Source organism: Somniosus microcephalus, chromosome 17 (assembly GCF_052327205.1).
Source record: "Somniosus microcephalus isolate GS21.2 chromosome 17, FLI_Smic_1.0, whole genome shotgun sequence".
NCBI classification, from domain to species: Eukaryota; Metazoa; Chordata; class Chondrichthyes; order Squaliformes; family Somniosidae; genus Somniosus; species Somniosus microcephalus.
In genome coordinates this window covers 16,787,927-16,800,530 of record NC_141003.1, presented here as the reverse complement: position 1 = coordinate 16,800,530, position 12,604 = coordinate 16,787,927, and the positions used below count along the sequence as shown (strand labels likewise).

Sequence of the window (12,604 nt, the reverse complement as noted above, 5' to 3'; positions counted from 1 at the left end):
GGAATGCAGAAGGACTACTCAAGGCACGCCATTAATTTCACAATGGCTTCAGGTCATTACAGAAGAAGGAAAAATAAAGAGAAAGGCCCAACATCACAATACTGAGAATGATTCATGAGGTTATGGCCCAAAATTTGTATGACACTGTGTGAGATTACACTGCGATTTGTTCCAGAGATCTTCAAAATTGAAAATAAACTTGCATAAAAGTTGAGTCAATTGGAAATCTCATAAATTAAATTGTTCCCCTCAAATATACTTCACTGATCTTTTCATTGCTTTTGTTGCGCTCTCCTTATTTTGATATTTTCAGTAGTTATTTCCCATTGTATTGTTTTTCATTACTCCCCTTGGGTTACCAGACCAGTCAGAATTACTGGCATGCAAGCTTGACTTGCAAAGCTCTGACAATGCTCCTCTGTATCTAGGTACTAGGAGGTGTCCCAGGGACAGCCGGGGTGACTCACTTTTGTCTACTTCCCTCTGTTGGAAAGCCCCTAACCTCTGCCCAGCTTCTTCTTTGACATATTGAGGACAAATTAGATTATGGCAACACAGTGGCTATAGTTTGAAATATTAGTGGATAGATTTCCTGGTAGAGTGTTGACAGATTACCAAAACTTCCTCATTTCAAAACTGTTACTCCTTATTTCAAGTAATACGATAATATTTTGCAATGATGGATTCTGGACAACTGCCACCTTTGGTTTCTGATCAGGCAACTTATTAAGTTGCGAGTTGGATTGCCCCATTGGAATCTGTGTAAAATCAGCATTGTTTTAAAGTGTGTAAACATATCTGTGGGTCAGCTAATGCTCTTAGGTGTTTTTAATTAATTTAACATTTTTTAAAAATTCACTTTTAGGATCTGGGCGTCACTGGCAAGGCCAGCATTTATTGCCCATCCCTAGTTGCCCTTGTGAAGGTGGTGGTGAGCCACCTTCTTGAACTGCTGCAGTCCGTGTGGTGAAGGTGCTCCCACAGTGCTGTTAGGGAGGGAGTTCCAGGATTTTGACCTAGCGACGATGAAGGATTGGCAAAATATGTCCAAGTTAGGATGGTGTGTGACTTGGAGGGAAACTTGGAGGTGGTGGTGTTCCCATATGCCTGCTGCCCTTGTCCTTCTAGGTGGAAGAGGTTGCGGGTTTGGGAGGTGCTGCCGAAGAAGGCTTGGCGAGTTGCTGCAGTGCATCTTGTCGATGGTACACACTGCAGCCACAGTACGCTGGTGGTGGAGGGAGTGAATGTTGAAGGTGGTGGATCGGGTGCCAATCAAACGGATTGCTTTGTCCTGGATGGTGTCGAGCTTCTTGAGTGTTGTTGCAGCTGCACTCATCCAGGCAAGTGTGGAGTATTCCATTACACTCCTGACTTGTGCTTTGCAGATGGTGGAAAGGCTTTGGGGAGTCAGGAGGTGAGACACTCGTCGCAGAATACCTAGCCTCCGACCTGCTCTTGTTGCCACATTGTTTATGTGGCTGGTCCAGTTAAGTTACTGGTCAATGGTGACCCCCAGGATGTTGATGGTGGGGGATTCGGCGATGGTAATGCCGTTGAATGTCAAGGGGAGGTGGTTTTGTAAATATAAAATTGCTTTTCCTGATTCAAAGGTCAAGCCCCATTCCAGGACTTGAGCATATATATTCTGAGCTGACATTTCAGTGTAGCACTGAGGGAGCGCTACATTATTGGAGGTACTGACTGTCGGGTGAGATAGTAAACCGAGGACCTGTCCATCTGTTCAGGTGGATGTAAAAGTTCCCACGTTAATTTTTGAAGAAGAGCAGGGGAGTTCTTCCGGTGTCCTGGCCAGCCTTCATCCCTCAATCAACACCACTAAAAACAGATTAACTGGACAGTCATCACATTGCTGTTTGTGGGATCTTGCTGTGCACAATTTGGCTGCTGCCTTTGGCTACAAAGGAAGTGACTACACTTTAAATGTGCTTCATTGTCAGTAAAGCGCTTTGAGACGTCCTGAGGATGTGAAAGATGCTATATAAATGGAAGCCGGCCTTGCATTTTCCAGATTAATTTTTCAATTATAGGTACAGTATAACTGATGGGATTAATTTTAACCCAGCCCGCCCAGCGGGAACGAGGCGGGGGGGGGTGGTAACTTTAAAATGATCCGCTCACCCTTACCGCCCTTTCCCGCTGGCCACCATTTTAACTACTCACTGCAGTAACAGGAAGGAGCCTCATGTTTATGCAAATCAACAGCCCATTATGTCAATGGGACCCCAATTGGATTTGCACTCGGTTCTGAGTGGAGAAACCACCGTTCCTTTCCCACTCGGGGAAGGCAGAGAGGCCCTCCCAGGTAAGTAGAAATTTATCCATTGTTGGGCCAGGAGGAGCAGTCTTCATGCCTCGACCCGCCCCACCCCACCCCCCTTCCCTCCCGCAAAGCCCTCCCGAAACCCCCTCCGCACAACTTACTTGCTTGCCGGTGAGCCTTCCTGTGCTGCCGGCTAGGAGCCTCTGGCTGACCAAACCTCCACTCCCACCCATTCTGGGCAGGCAGTGGATCGGTGGTATGCAGATGGGGAAGGAGAATCTAAATACCCCAGGCCTGAAATCTAGTCCTGCAAGTGCTTTTTGCACTTGCTTGCCAGCCCAAATATTGCTGGGAGTTAAAATTGACTCCGTAGTGTATAATTGTTATATAATAACTCACATTTTAACGTGGAATTACAGGCCCAGATCCCACCACAGCAAGACACAATAGGCTACTATAGCAACCCACGACCTCACTGATCCTTTATTCTACGGTGCTTTAACTCCATCCATCTGCTTCCATCTCTCCCATCTACTTTGGACCTAAGAAAGATAGATCAGAGTATTTCCTAAGTGGTGAGAAGCTCGGAACTGTGGAGGAGCGGAGAGATTTAGGGGTCCATGTACAGAAATCACGAAAAGCTAGTGGACAGGTACAAAATATAATTGATAAAAAGGCTAATTGGAATGTTGGCCCTTATCTCGAGGGCTGGAATGCAAAGGGGCGGAAGTTATGTTCCAGTTGTACAGAGCTCTGGTCAGACCCCATTTAGAATACGGTGTTCAGTTCTGGCCACTGCAGCTCAGGAAGGACATATTGGCCTTGGAGGAGGTGCAGTGCAGATTCACCAAATGATATCGGGACTAAAATGGGTTAAATTATGAGGACAGGTTGCATAGACTGGCCTTGTATTCCCTCGAGTTTAGAAGATTAAGGGGTGATCTAATTGAGGTGTTTAAGTTGATTAAAGGATTTTGGCCTAGAAATTCATTATAGCCACTTTTGGGGCGGTAAAGTCGGGCGGCCGCTAAAGTTTGCGCCCGGCGCAAATTCGAGGCCACTTCGCCGATATTCATTAGCTTCGCCCTAAGAGTTTGCTCGAGCGCTAAAACTGGCGATGCACGGCTCTCTTTAGGCGCTAAGCCGGCGGCCCGGGCGCTAACACCAGAAGGTGGGCGCAGGGCAGGTGCGGCGAGTTGCTGATTGACGGCAGACACTCTGGCTCCGGTGAGCTCTTAAAGGGGGAGGGTGGATTTGTTTTTTTGAAAGGCCGAGACTGCTGTATTTGTGTTGTTGGGGAGGGCTTCTCTCCATCAGTTTGTTATGTGGTACCGGCACACCAATCATCTCCTCCTCCTCCTCCTCCTCCTCCTCCTCCATCATCCATCATCCATCACCATCCATCACCAATCATCCATCATCCATCATCCATCATCATCATCTCTCACAAAGTGTTGCAAAATGGCTGCCTTTTCTACTGCAGGAGTGCCCTTTAATTTGCGCTCCCCGCGGCCCGCCTCGGCTGTGTACCGTTCCACTTCACAGTCGTTCAGGCCACCAGGCGCACAATGGGGCGGCACAAGTGAAGTTCCGGTTCCGGGCACACAAAGGGCGTTGCACGACAAAATGACGTCATGATCTGCGCGCGCAGCTGAGCGCGCGCGCAAAGACTTTGCGCCGGCGCTAAATGTCTACTGAAGTGGGGCAGGGTTGATAAACCAGCTGGTCTTTTCCTGCTTCCTGCTCCTTAATTTTGTATGTTCATATGTAATATTTTGATATACCAAGCAGATAAGCAAAGTATGCATGTCACAAAGTATCTCCACCATGACCACGCAATGCACTCAACCTTACCTAGCTTCACGTGCATGTTCGTACACTTAAATCTTCCATGAAACCCCAGGTGTGTGATGCATGTTCATTTACATACACACACAGACTAGTATGCAGGATGGATACTTGGGTGTCACTAAATATGCTCTTCAGACTTTCAACATCTCAACACTACTTCTCTACTTGCAGAAGATGCCACTTAACAGGAGGGAGCAAACCTGCATGGCAACTGGGCTTGGAAATTTCAAGGCTTGAGTCCTCTCAAAGAGTCTACTTGGTTGTTGGAGGCCAATCATTGCAGCCCGGGGACATCACTGCAGGGGTTCCCCTGAGAAACATCCTCAGCACAACTATCTTCAGCTGCTTCATCAAAGACCTTCTCTCCATCATAAGATCAGAAGTCGTGCTGTTTGTTGAAGATGCCACAATGTTCCGCTCCATTCACAACTCTTCTAATAATGAAGCCGCCCATGCCAGCCCACAGCAGGACCTGGACAACATATAGACACGGCGGCAGGTGACATCTGTGCCACATAAGTGCTGGTGATGACCTTCTCAAACAAGACAAAGCCCAATAATCTTCCACTAGCCTCCATTGCGGAGTTCCCTTCCATCAACATCTTGGGATCCGAAATAACAACAGAAAATGTTGGAAAAACTGAGCAGGCCAGGCAACATCCATGGAGAGAGAAATAGAGTCAATGTTTCAGGACTGAAAAAGCACAGGAAATGAAACAGATTAAAAGGCCAGTTTGGGGGCTGGGAAATGGGGATGAGAGAACAAAAGAGAAGTGAAGAGACATTAAGAGGTATTCAAAACCAGACGAGATGGTGATAGGACTAGTGGAGACAAAAGACGGCTCTAGATTAGGTGTGAAATGTGCTGGCAGAATGGGAGACAGCTGCCATGTGGGAGAGAAAAAAAGGGGGAAGGGCACAAACCAAAGGTGTGGATAAAAAATAACATCTTGGGATCATTTGACCAAACCTTAACTGGATGAGTCATATCAACACCACGGCCAGAAGACCAGGGCAGAAGCTGGGTAGTCTATGAGCAGATGGGACCTTGGTTTGCCTCATCCAAAATACGGCACCTCCGACAGTGCAGCACTCCCTCAGTCAGCCTGGATTATGTACTCAAGTCTCTGGAGTGGGACTTGAACCCACAACCGTGGGACTCAGAGGCCAGAGTGCTACCCACTGGGTCAAGGCTGACAGGAATTTGCTGCAATTTCACCAGTGTTTTGTAGGTCCATGCCAATCTTCTGTGAAAACCTCGAACATGCTCTTTGGTTCCACCTTGAGGCTGTGCACCGGCCCTGCACTCTCAGGTTGGCAATGCTGCAGGGTGCAGCGCTCACATCTTCCTCTAGAGGGTGCAGGCGGCTCATTCATTGCGTTGGAGGCGAGGGGCGGGGAACACGTCATTGCGGCGGGCTATTTAAATTCCAGCCAATGTCCTTTTAATTCATGTTTGGGGAAAAATAGGTGCTGTTGTAAATGTGCAGCCGTGCGGGTGAGTGTGAAACGCCTCAAACAATTTATAATCAGCGGAATCTGGGCAGTGCCGTTTAGGTAAAGATAAAACTCTTGAATATGAAGGTGATGTTTGCAGAGGTTAGGAGCAGGTTAGAGGGACGCAGATATAGAAAGGGAACGGCTGTAGGAGTCCCTGACCCGGGGGAAAGTCGCCGCAAGTGTCCCATCAAACGATGATTTAAAAACCTGTCCAGTGGTTTAGTGACGCTACCCAACAGGTTAATTCAACAAGACTCCTTCAACATGTGGTGTCCTTCCCGTTCAGAGTAACGCGTGCATTTAAAAAATATATATGAAATATTAGCTTTGCTTTTTAAGCCCCATTTTCTTTTTGCACCTAAACGAACTTTATTCACAACCTTCAGGACCTGTACATACCTTGTAAAAAAAATCTCTCGTTAAGAGACGCACAGATTCTTTTCACGTTCAAATTTTAAAATAAACTCTTTCGTTCCTCATTTTTATCATCGCTAAATTCCACTGACCCAGGTTAGGTCTTGGGCCGTCTCTGGCTCGCAAATAAATGTCTAAATCCACGATCCCATTAACTTACACCTAATCTGAAGTCACTGATACTAACAGATCTGCATGTGCTGATTTAGAATGTAGCCACCAACTAAAGAACAGTCCTTTCCAAACCGGAACTGCCAATCAGGGTAAACCAGCAAATAAGATCATTTAAGTACCAATAGTCTTGAGTTACCTGGACTTTGAGGGCAGTTTTTGCTAGGCTTGGGGGCTGCATATAATCCACAGGTTTGGTCTGGATAGTAACATATCTTTAAATGTAAAACTGACAATTATTAAATGGCATAAAAACAGAAAATGCTGGAAACACCCAGCAGGTCAGGCAGCATCGCTGGAGAGAGAAACAGAGTTGATATTTTGGGTCGATGACCTTTTATCAGAACTGGAACAGCTGATACAAAGCCAGGGAGAAAGGGGTGGGGGAGGGAAAGATAAGGTGGCTGGCAGCACTGATTAAATGATAAAAGGGATGATAGTCCAAGGCACAAGGAGATCATGAGACCAGTAAAGAAACAGAAGATGGGTCCAGGGGCGGTGTAAGTCGTTACAGCAGACTAGCAGAGGAGGCGGGAAGCATGGAAAATCCGGCAAAAAGAAGGCGGCTCCCATAGCCTGGGAGTGTGGTGAAGAAAGATAGGTAGACCACAGGGGTGCGGAGCACCCCACCGGTCGTCTACCTATGGTGGATCCCCCACCCCAAGCACCAGCCCACACCTCCTGCACTCCCATGGTTATTCAATGGAACTGTGCCCAACTTCAATGGTAAATGTTGGCCCATAAACCAGTTGCAGTCAGCATTTTAAGAATGAGATGAAACCAGCTTGTGTATAGCTGTGAAATGAATGTCAGTAACTCTATCCAAATAAAGGAGGGGATCAGCAGCGCTGCTCATTGAGGTTTCTGCCTCTGTGCCATTAAGCTGTTGTAGTGTGGTGACCGATAAAAGATGCTGTGCCCTCACTGCTTGGATCGAGATGGGCTTAAAAAATACATTTATCTGGCAGCATTTAACTCCAAAATATAGAACTTTAGGAGCGGTGTATTACATACAATGGTTTGGTGTGCATTGGTTGCTGTGTCAGTCAAGGAATCAGTAAATTATTTCTTATGCATAAATTAAAAAATTTAGGAGCATTGGTTACTTAAGCTCTGGTTACTTTGGAGGATGGTATGGTGTCCCTGAGGCTTCATTATAAGGCCTGAGAAGGCCCCTGCCAGGGCTTGCATTCAGTAAAAAAAAAATCTCAGAATAAGGGGTCGGCCATTTAGGACTGAGATGAGGTGAAATTTCTTCACTGAGGGTGGTGAACCTTTGGAATTCTCTACCCCAGAGGGCTGCGGAGGCTCAGTCGTTGAGTATATTCAAGACCGAGATCGATAGATTTTTGAATATTAAGGGAGTCAAGGGATATGGGGATAGTGCAGGAAAGTGGAGATGAGGTAGATCAGCCATGATCTCATTGAATGGTGGAGCAGGCTCGAAGGGCCAAATGGCCTACTCCTGCTCCTATTTCTTATGTTCTTATGTAGTAAGTATTTGGGAGTCTGTAATTCCCCGCTGCTCCTGTTCAGTTTACTTCCTGTGATTTCAGTACCATTGAAGTTGGGCACAGTTCCATCTGGGACCATTTTTACATTGAATGAGAGCAGTGTCTGTTCGGGGAATGCCCGCCCTTCCTCTCCTCTCCTCTCCCCCCCCCCCCCCCCCCCTCTCCTCTCCTCTCCCCCCCCCCCCCCTCTCCTCTCCTCTCCCCCCCCCCCCCCCCCCCCCCCCAAATGAAGCTGACGATCATTTTCTCTGGTTTAACAAATCCATGGTGGAGACTTTGGGGAAGGAAGGAGATTTGAACCTGTGACTTGGCTGTAAGTTTGTGATTCGATCAGTTTATTGGCTTCAATTATCTATATTGTTTAGAATCTCTAAAACTTCAATGTGATCTTTATCCCTAGTGTAATGATTCCCAGATTCCTTACATTTGGTGCCTGTTTACATAGGAACAGGAGGAGGCCATTTAGCCCCTCGAGCCTGTTCTGCCATTCAATGAGATCATGGCTGATCTGTGACCCAACTCCATATACCTGCCTTTGGCCCATATCCCTTAATACCTTTGGTTACCAAAAATCTATCAATCTCAGATTTAAAATTAACAATTGTTCTAGCATCAATTGCCATTTGCGGAAGAGATGTCCAAACTTCGACCACCCTTTGTTTGCAGAAGTGTTTCCTAATTTCACTCCTGGAAGTCCTGGCTCCAACTTTTAGACCCGAGTATATTTGGTGTACAACGGGCTTGGCCGCCATCACCAGATCTGGCTGGACCATGTCATGTGTTATTGGGCCTCATTCTCCTCTGTCAAAACCTACTGCAGGATCATTCTGGAGAGCAGAGAGAACCCGGCCGCCTTTTCTCCACTACCAACATCTGCTTAAACCCTCTCCCATGACCCACCCTTTTCTCCTTTAAAAACCTGCTTAAACCCATGTCTTTGTCCACATTTTGGTTCACTCTTCCTTTGGCTTGGTAAATAATTTTTTGGTTTATGAAGCGTCTCTGGGCTTTTTTTTAAGGCTCAAGGTGCTCTATAAATGCAAGTTGTTGTAATACGGTGGAGATTTCCACACTGTTCGCAGTTGAGGCTGAATCAGTGCCCGATACAAGTTTGCTGTTACCCGCTGGGACTTGCGGTCTGTCCCTCTGCCCAAACATCCCAAGGTCTTGTTTGTCTTTTTATACTGCTGTTTACACTGAGTTGATGGTTTCAATGATCTTTCTACCAGGATCCTCACATCCTCTCACTGTATTGCCATGTAGACTACTGTTCAACAGAGACCTGGACTAATAATCCAGAGGACAAGTTCAAATACCAACATGGCAGTTTGAGAATTTGAATTCAGTTTATAAAAAAAAAAGTAAAATATGGAAAACAAAGCTGGTGTCAGTAAAAGTGACTGAAGCTGTCGGATTGTTATAAAACCCCAACTGGTTCACTAATGTCTTTTAGGGAAGGAAGCCTGCCGTCCTTACCCGGTCTGGCCTGTATGTGACTCTAGTCCCACACCAATGTGGTTGATGTTTACCTGTTAGCAAGTCACTCAGTTGTATCGCCAGCAGTTCAAGTAAAAGGTCCATCACCACCTTCTCAGGGCAACTAGGGATGGGCAATAAATGCTGACCTTTCCAGCGACGCCCGCATCCTGAGAATGAGTATTAAAAAAAAAAAAAATTCCCACTACTTGCTCAATCTTCTTCAATCTAATCACCTTGCATTCGTCAACATTAAGTGACATCTACCACTCAACAGCTAAATCCCCTAATCTACGCAGATGATTATTTGGTCTGCTTGTTTGTTATATGCAGTCTCCGGCCCCAATTGTGTACCATCAGGAGGTTTCCTTTCACTATTATCATCTTAGTCCATCAGCTCTAGTGTTTGACAAAGGAAGTGGGTCCAGAAAGCTTCAAAGAAGAGTGTTCCATTCTTATCTATCTAACTCGCCCCAAGTCCCGTTCACCCATCACTCCTGTGCTCACTGACCTACTCCCAGTTAAACAATGCCTTGATTTAAAAATTCTCAACCTTGTTTTCAAATCCCCCCATGGCTATACCTCTATTTATGAAGCCTGGGATCCTGTAAGGTTTTTTAATTGCTTTCTCAACCTGCCCTGCCACCTTCAATAATTTGTGCACATATTACCCCCAGGGGTCTCTACACACACCCCCTTTAGGATTGTACCCTTTAGTTTATATTGCCGCCTCTCATTCTTTCTACCAAAATGTATCACTTCAGACTTTTCTGCGTTAAATTTCATCTGCCACGTGTTCGCCCATTCCACCAGCCTGTCCATGTCCTCTTGAAGTCTATCACTATCCTCCTCACTGTTCAATATACTTCCAAGTTTTGTGTCATCTGCAAAATTTGAAATTGTGTCCTGTACACCCACATCCAAGTCATTAATATATATCAAGAAAAGCAGTGGTCCTAGTAACAACCCCTGGGAAACACCACTGTATACATTCCTCCAGTCCTAAAAACAACCGTTCACCACTACTCTCTATTTCCTGTCACTTAGCCAATTCTGTATCCATGCTGTTACTGTCCCCTTTATTCCATGGGCTTCAACTTTGCTGGCAAGCCTATTATGTGGCACTTTGTAGAATGCCTTTTGGAAATCCATGTACACCATATCAACCGCATCGCCCTCATCAACCCTCTCTGTTACCTCATCAGAAAAACTCAATCAAGTTGGTTAAACACGATTTTCCTTTAACAAATCCGTGCTGGCTTTCCTTAATTAATCCACACTTGTCCAAGTGACTGTTAATTTTGTCCCTGGTTATTGTTTCTAAAAGCTCCCCCACTACTGAGGTTAAACAACTGAAGTTGTGTAATCCTATTGTTTAGTAAAGTTTGATTTTTCTTGTGTTTGTATGTATATATGGTTTAGAAATAGCTTTGCATTTTGCTGTTGTTTCCAGACACTTCAATGTGCAAGAGTGGGATATTCGCCCAGCAGTTCAGACAAGGCCATGAGTAGCAAGCGCCATAACCCAGTGGAGAGCATTTGCCGAAAAATCCAAACCATTCGGAGGAGGGATCAGGTGTCCAACCCTACATTGCAAATCCCTAAATTTCGATCCAGAAACTTTGAGAGCCCTCAGATTAGCCTCAAGAAGAATATGGAAGTGATTCTAAGGAGCAGAACAGTGGAAAATCATGCAATGGAGCAGGAAGTGAATATTGCAGTTGCTAATTATACGTTATCACCTGAAACCTCATCCGGTCAACCAAGAAATCCAGCAGGAACGTCTTCCACCGTCAGTTCTACTTACACAGTTGTCAGTTCAATTGGAGAAATAGCCTCCAAGCCACAGCATCCCTGCAGAGCTCAGAACTGCTCAACACCAGTTAGTGAGAGTGAAAGAAATGTTGCCATTTTGAGCCATCCCCACTCGGCCATTATTAATATTGAGCATCATATACTGACCAGCGATGACTGCAGCGCTGCATGTAGTCCAGTTAACTCCACCAACTTTAGCTTCTACACCCGCTTGCACAGACCACAATCTCCTGTGGCAAAGAAATTATCCTTGGCTGAGACTAGCGGTAAGTTGATAAGGGGGCGGTTAGCACGTGTACAGCTTTAAGTAAATGTTTTCATTTATGGAGAGTCTAATTTTGTTTGATGCAGTGTGATTTGGATTCTAGTGTCCAGAATTCAAAGCACTCATTATTATTAAAGTGCCCAGTTTACTTTCGATAAAACTTGCATTTATATTGTCCTGGAGGGGTCAAGGACAGAATATATTTGGTTAGAGTTAAGAAATAATAGAGGTGCCATTACACTATTAGGTGTATTCTATAGGCCACCAACTAGTAGGAAAGATAGAGGAGCAAATTTGCAGGGCAATTAGAGAGGTGCAAGAACTGTAGAGTAATAATGGAGGACTTCAATTATCCTAATATAGACTGGAATAGTAATAGTGTAAAGGGCAGAGAGGAGGAAGAATTTCTGAAGTATGTTCAGGAGAACTTTCTTGATCAGTATGTTTCTGGCCCAACGAGGAAGGCGGCATTGCTGGATCTGGTTCTGGGGAATGAGGTGGGTCAAGTGGAGCAAGTGTCAGTAGGGGAACATTTAGGGAACAGTGATCATAATATCATAAGGTTTAGATTAGCTATGGAAAAGAACAGGGAGCAATCTAGAGCAAAAATACTTAATTGGAGGAAGGCAAATTTCAGTGGGTTGAGAACAGATTTGGCCTGGGTAAATTGGAATCCAAGGTTGGCAGGCAAAACTGTAATCGAGCAATGGGCTGCCTTTAAAAAGATGGTGGTTCAGGTACAGTTGAGGTATATTCCCACGAGGAGGAAAGGTAGGGCAACAAAAGCCAGAACTCCCTGGATGACAAAAGTGATAGAGAGCGCGTCAGGTTGAGAATACAAGTGAGAATCAAGATGCATATAGAAAGTTCAGAGGGGAAGTGAAAAAGGAAATAAGAGGGGCAAAGAGAGAGTATGAGAATAGATTGGCAGCTAACGTAAAAGGGAATTCAAATGTCTTCTATAGGCATATAAATAATTGGGTAGTAAGAGGAGGGGTGGGGCCAATTGGGGAGCAAAAAGGTGACCTGCGCATGGAGGCAGAGGGCATGGCTGAGGTACTAAATGAGTACTTTGCATCTGTCTTCACCAAGGAAGAAGATGCTGCCAAAGCCATAGTGAAAGAGGAGGTGGTGGAGATACTGGATGAGATAAAAATTGATAGAGGAGGTACTAGAAAGGCTGGCTGTATTTAAAGTCGATAAGTCACTAGGGCCGGAATGGATGCATCCCAGGATGCTGAGGAAGGTTAAGGGGGAAATCGCAGAGGTACTGGCCTTAATCTTCCAATCATCTTTAGATACAGGGGTGGTGCCAGA

General features: G+C 45.5%; 1 protein-coding gene across 5 annotated transcripts in view; it reads left to right on the top strand.

The window, feature by feature from the left end:
- Window positions 1-5,561: 5,561 nt before the first annotated feature.
- The window catches only part of irag2 (inositol 1,4,5-triphosphate receptor associated 2), a 184,640-nt gene continuing 177,597 nt past the window's right edge, over window positions 5,562-12,604 (top strand). For 4 of the 5 annotated variants that reach the window (XM_086009980.1, XM_086009978.1, XM_086009979.1 and 1 more), the window contains exons 1-2: window positions 5,562-5,630; window positions 10,661-11,288. In XM_086009980.1, the coding sequence (XP_085866106.1) occupies window positions 10,712-11,288 (577 nt within the window). In that variant the 5' untranslated portion in view covers window positions 5,562-5,630; window positions 10,661-10,711. Of the gene's footprint in view, window positions 5,690-10,660; window positions 11,289-12,604 lie in introns of all 5 variants that reach the window. The other variant, XM_086009977.1, reaches the window with a different exon arrangement.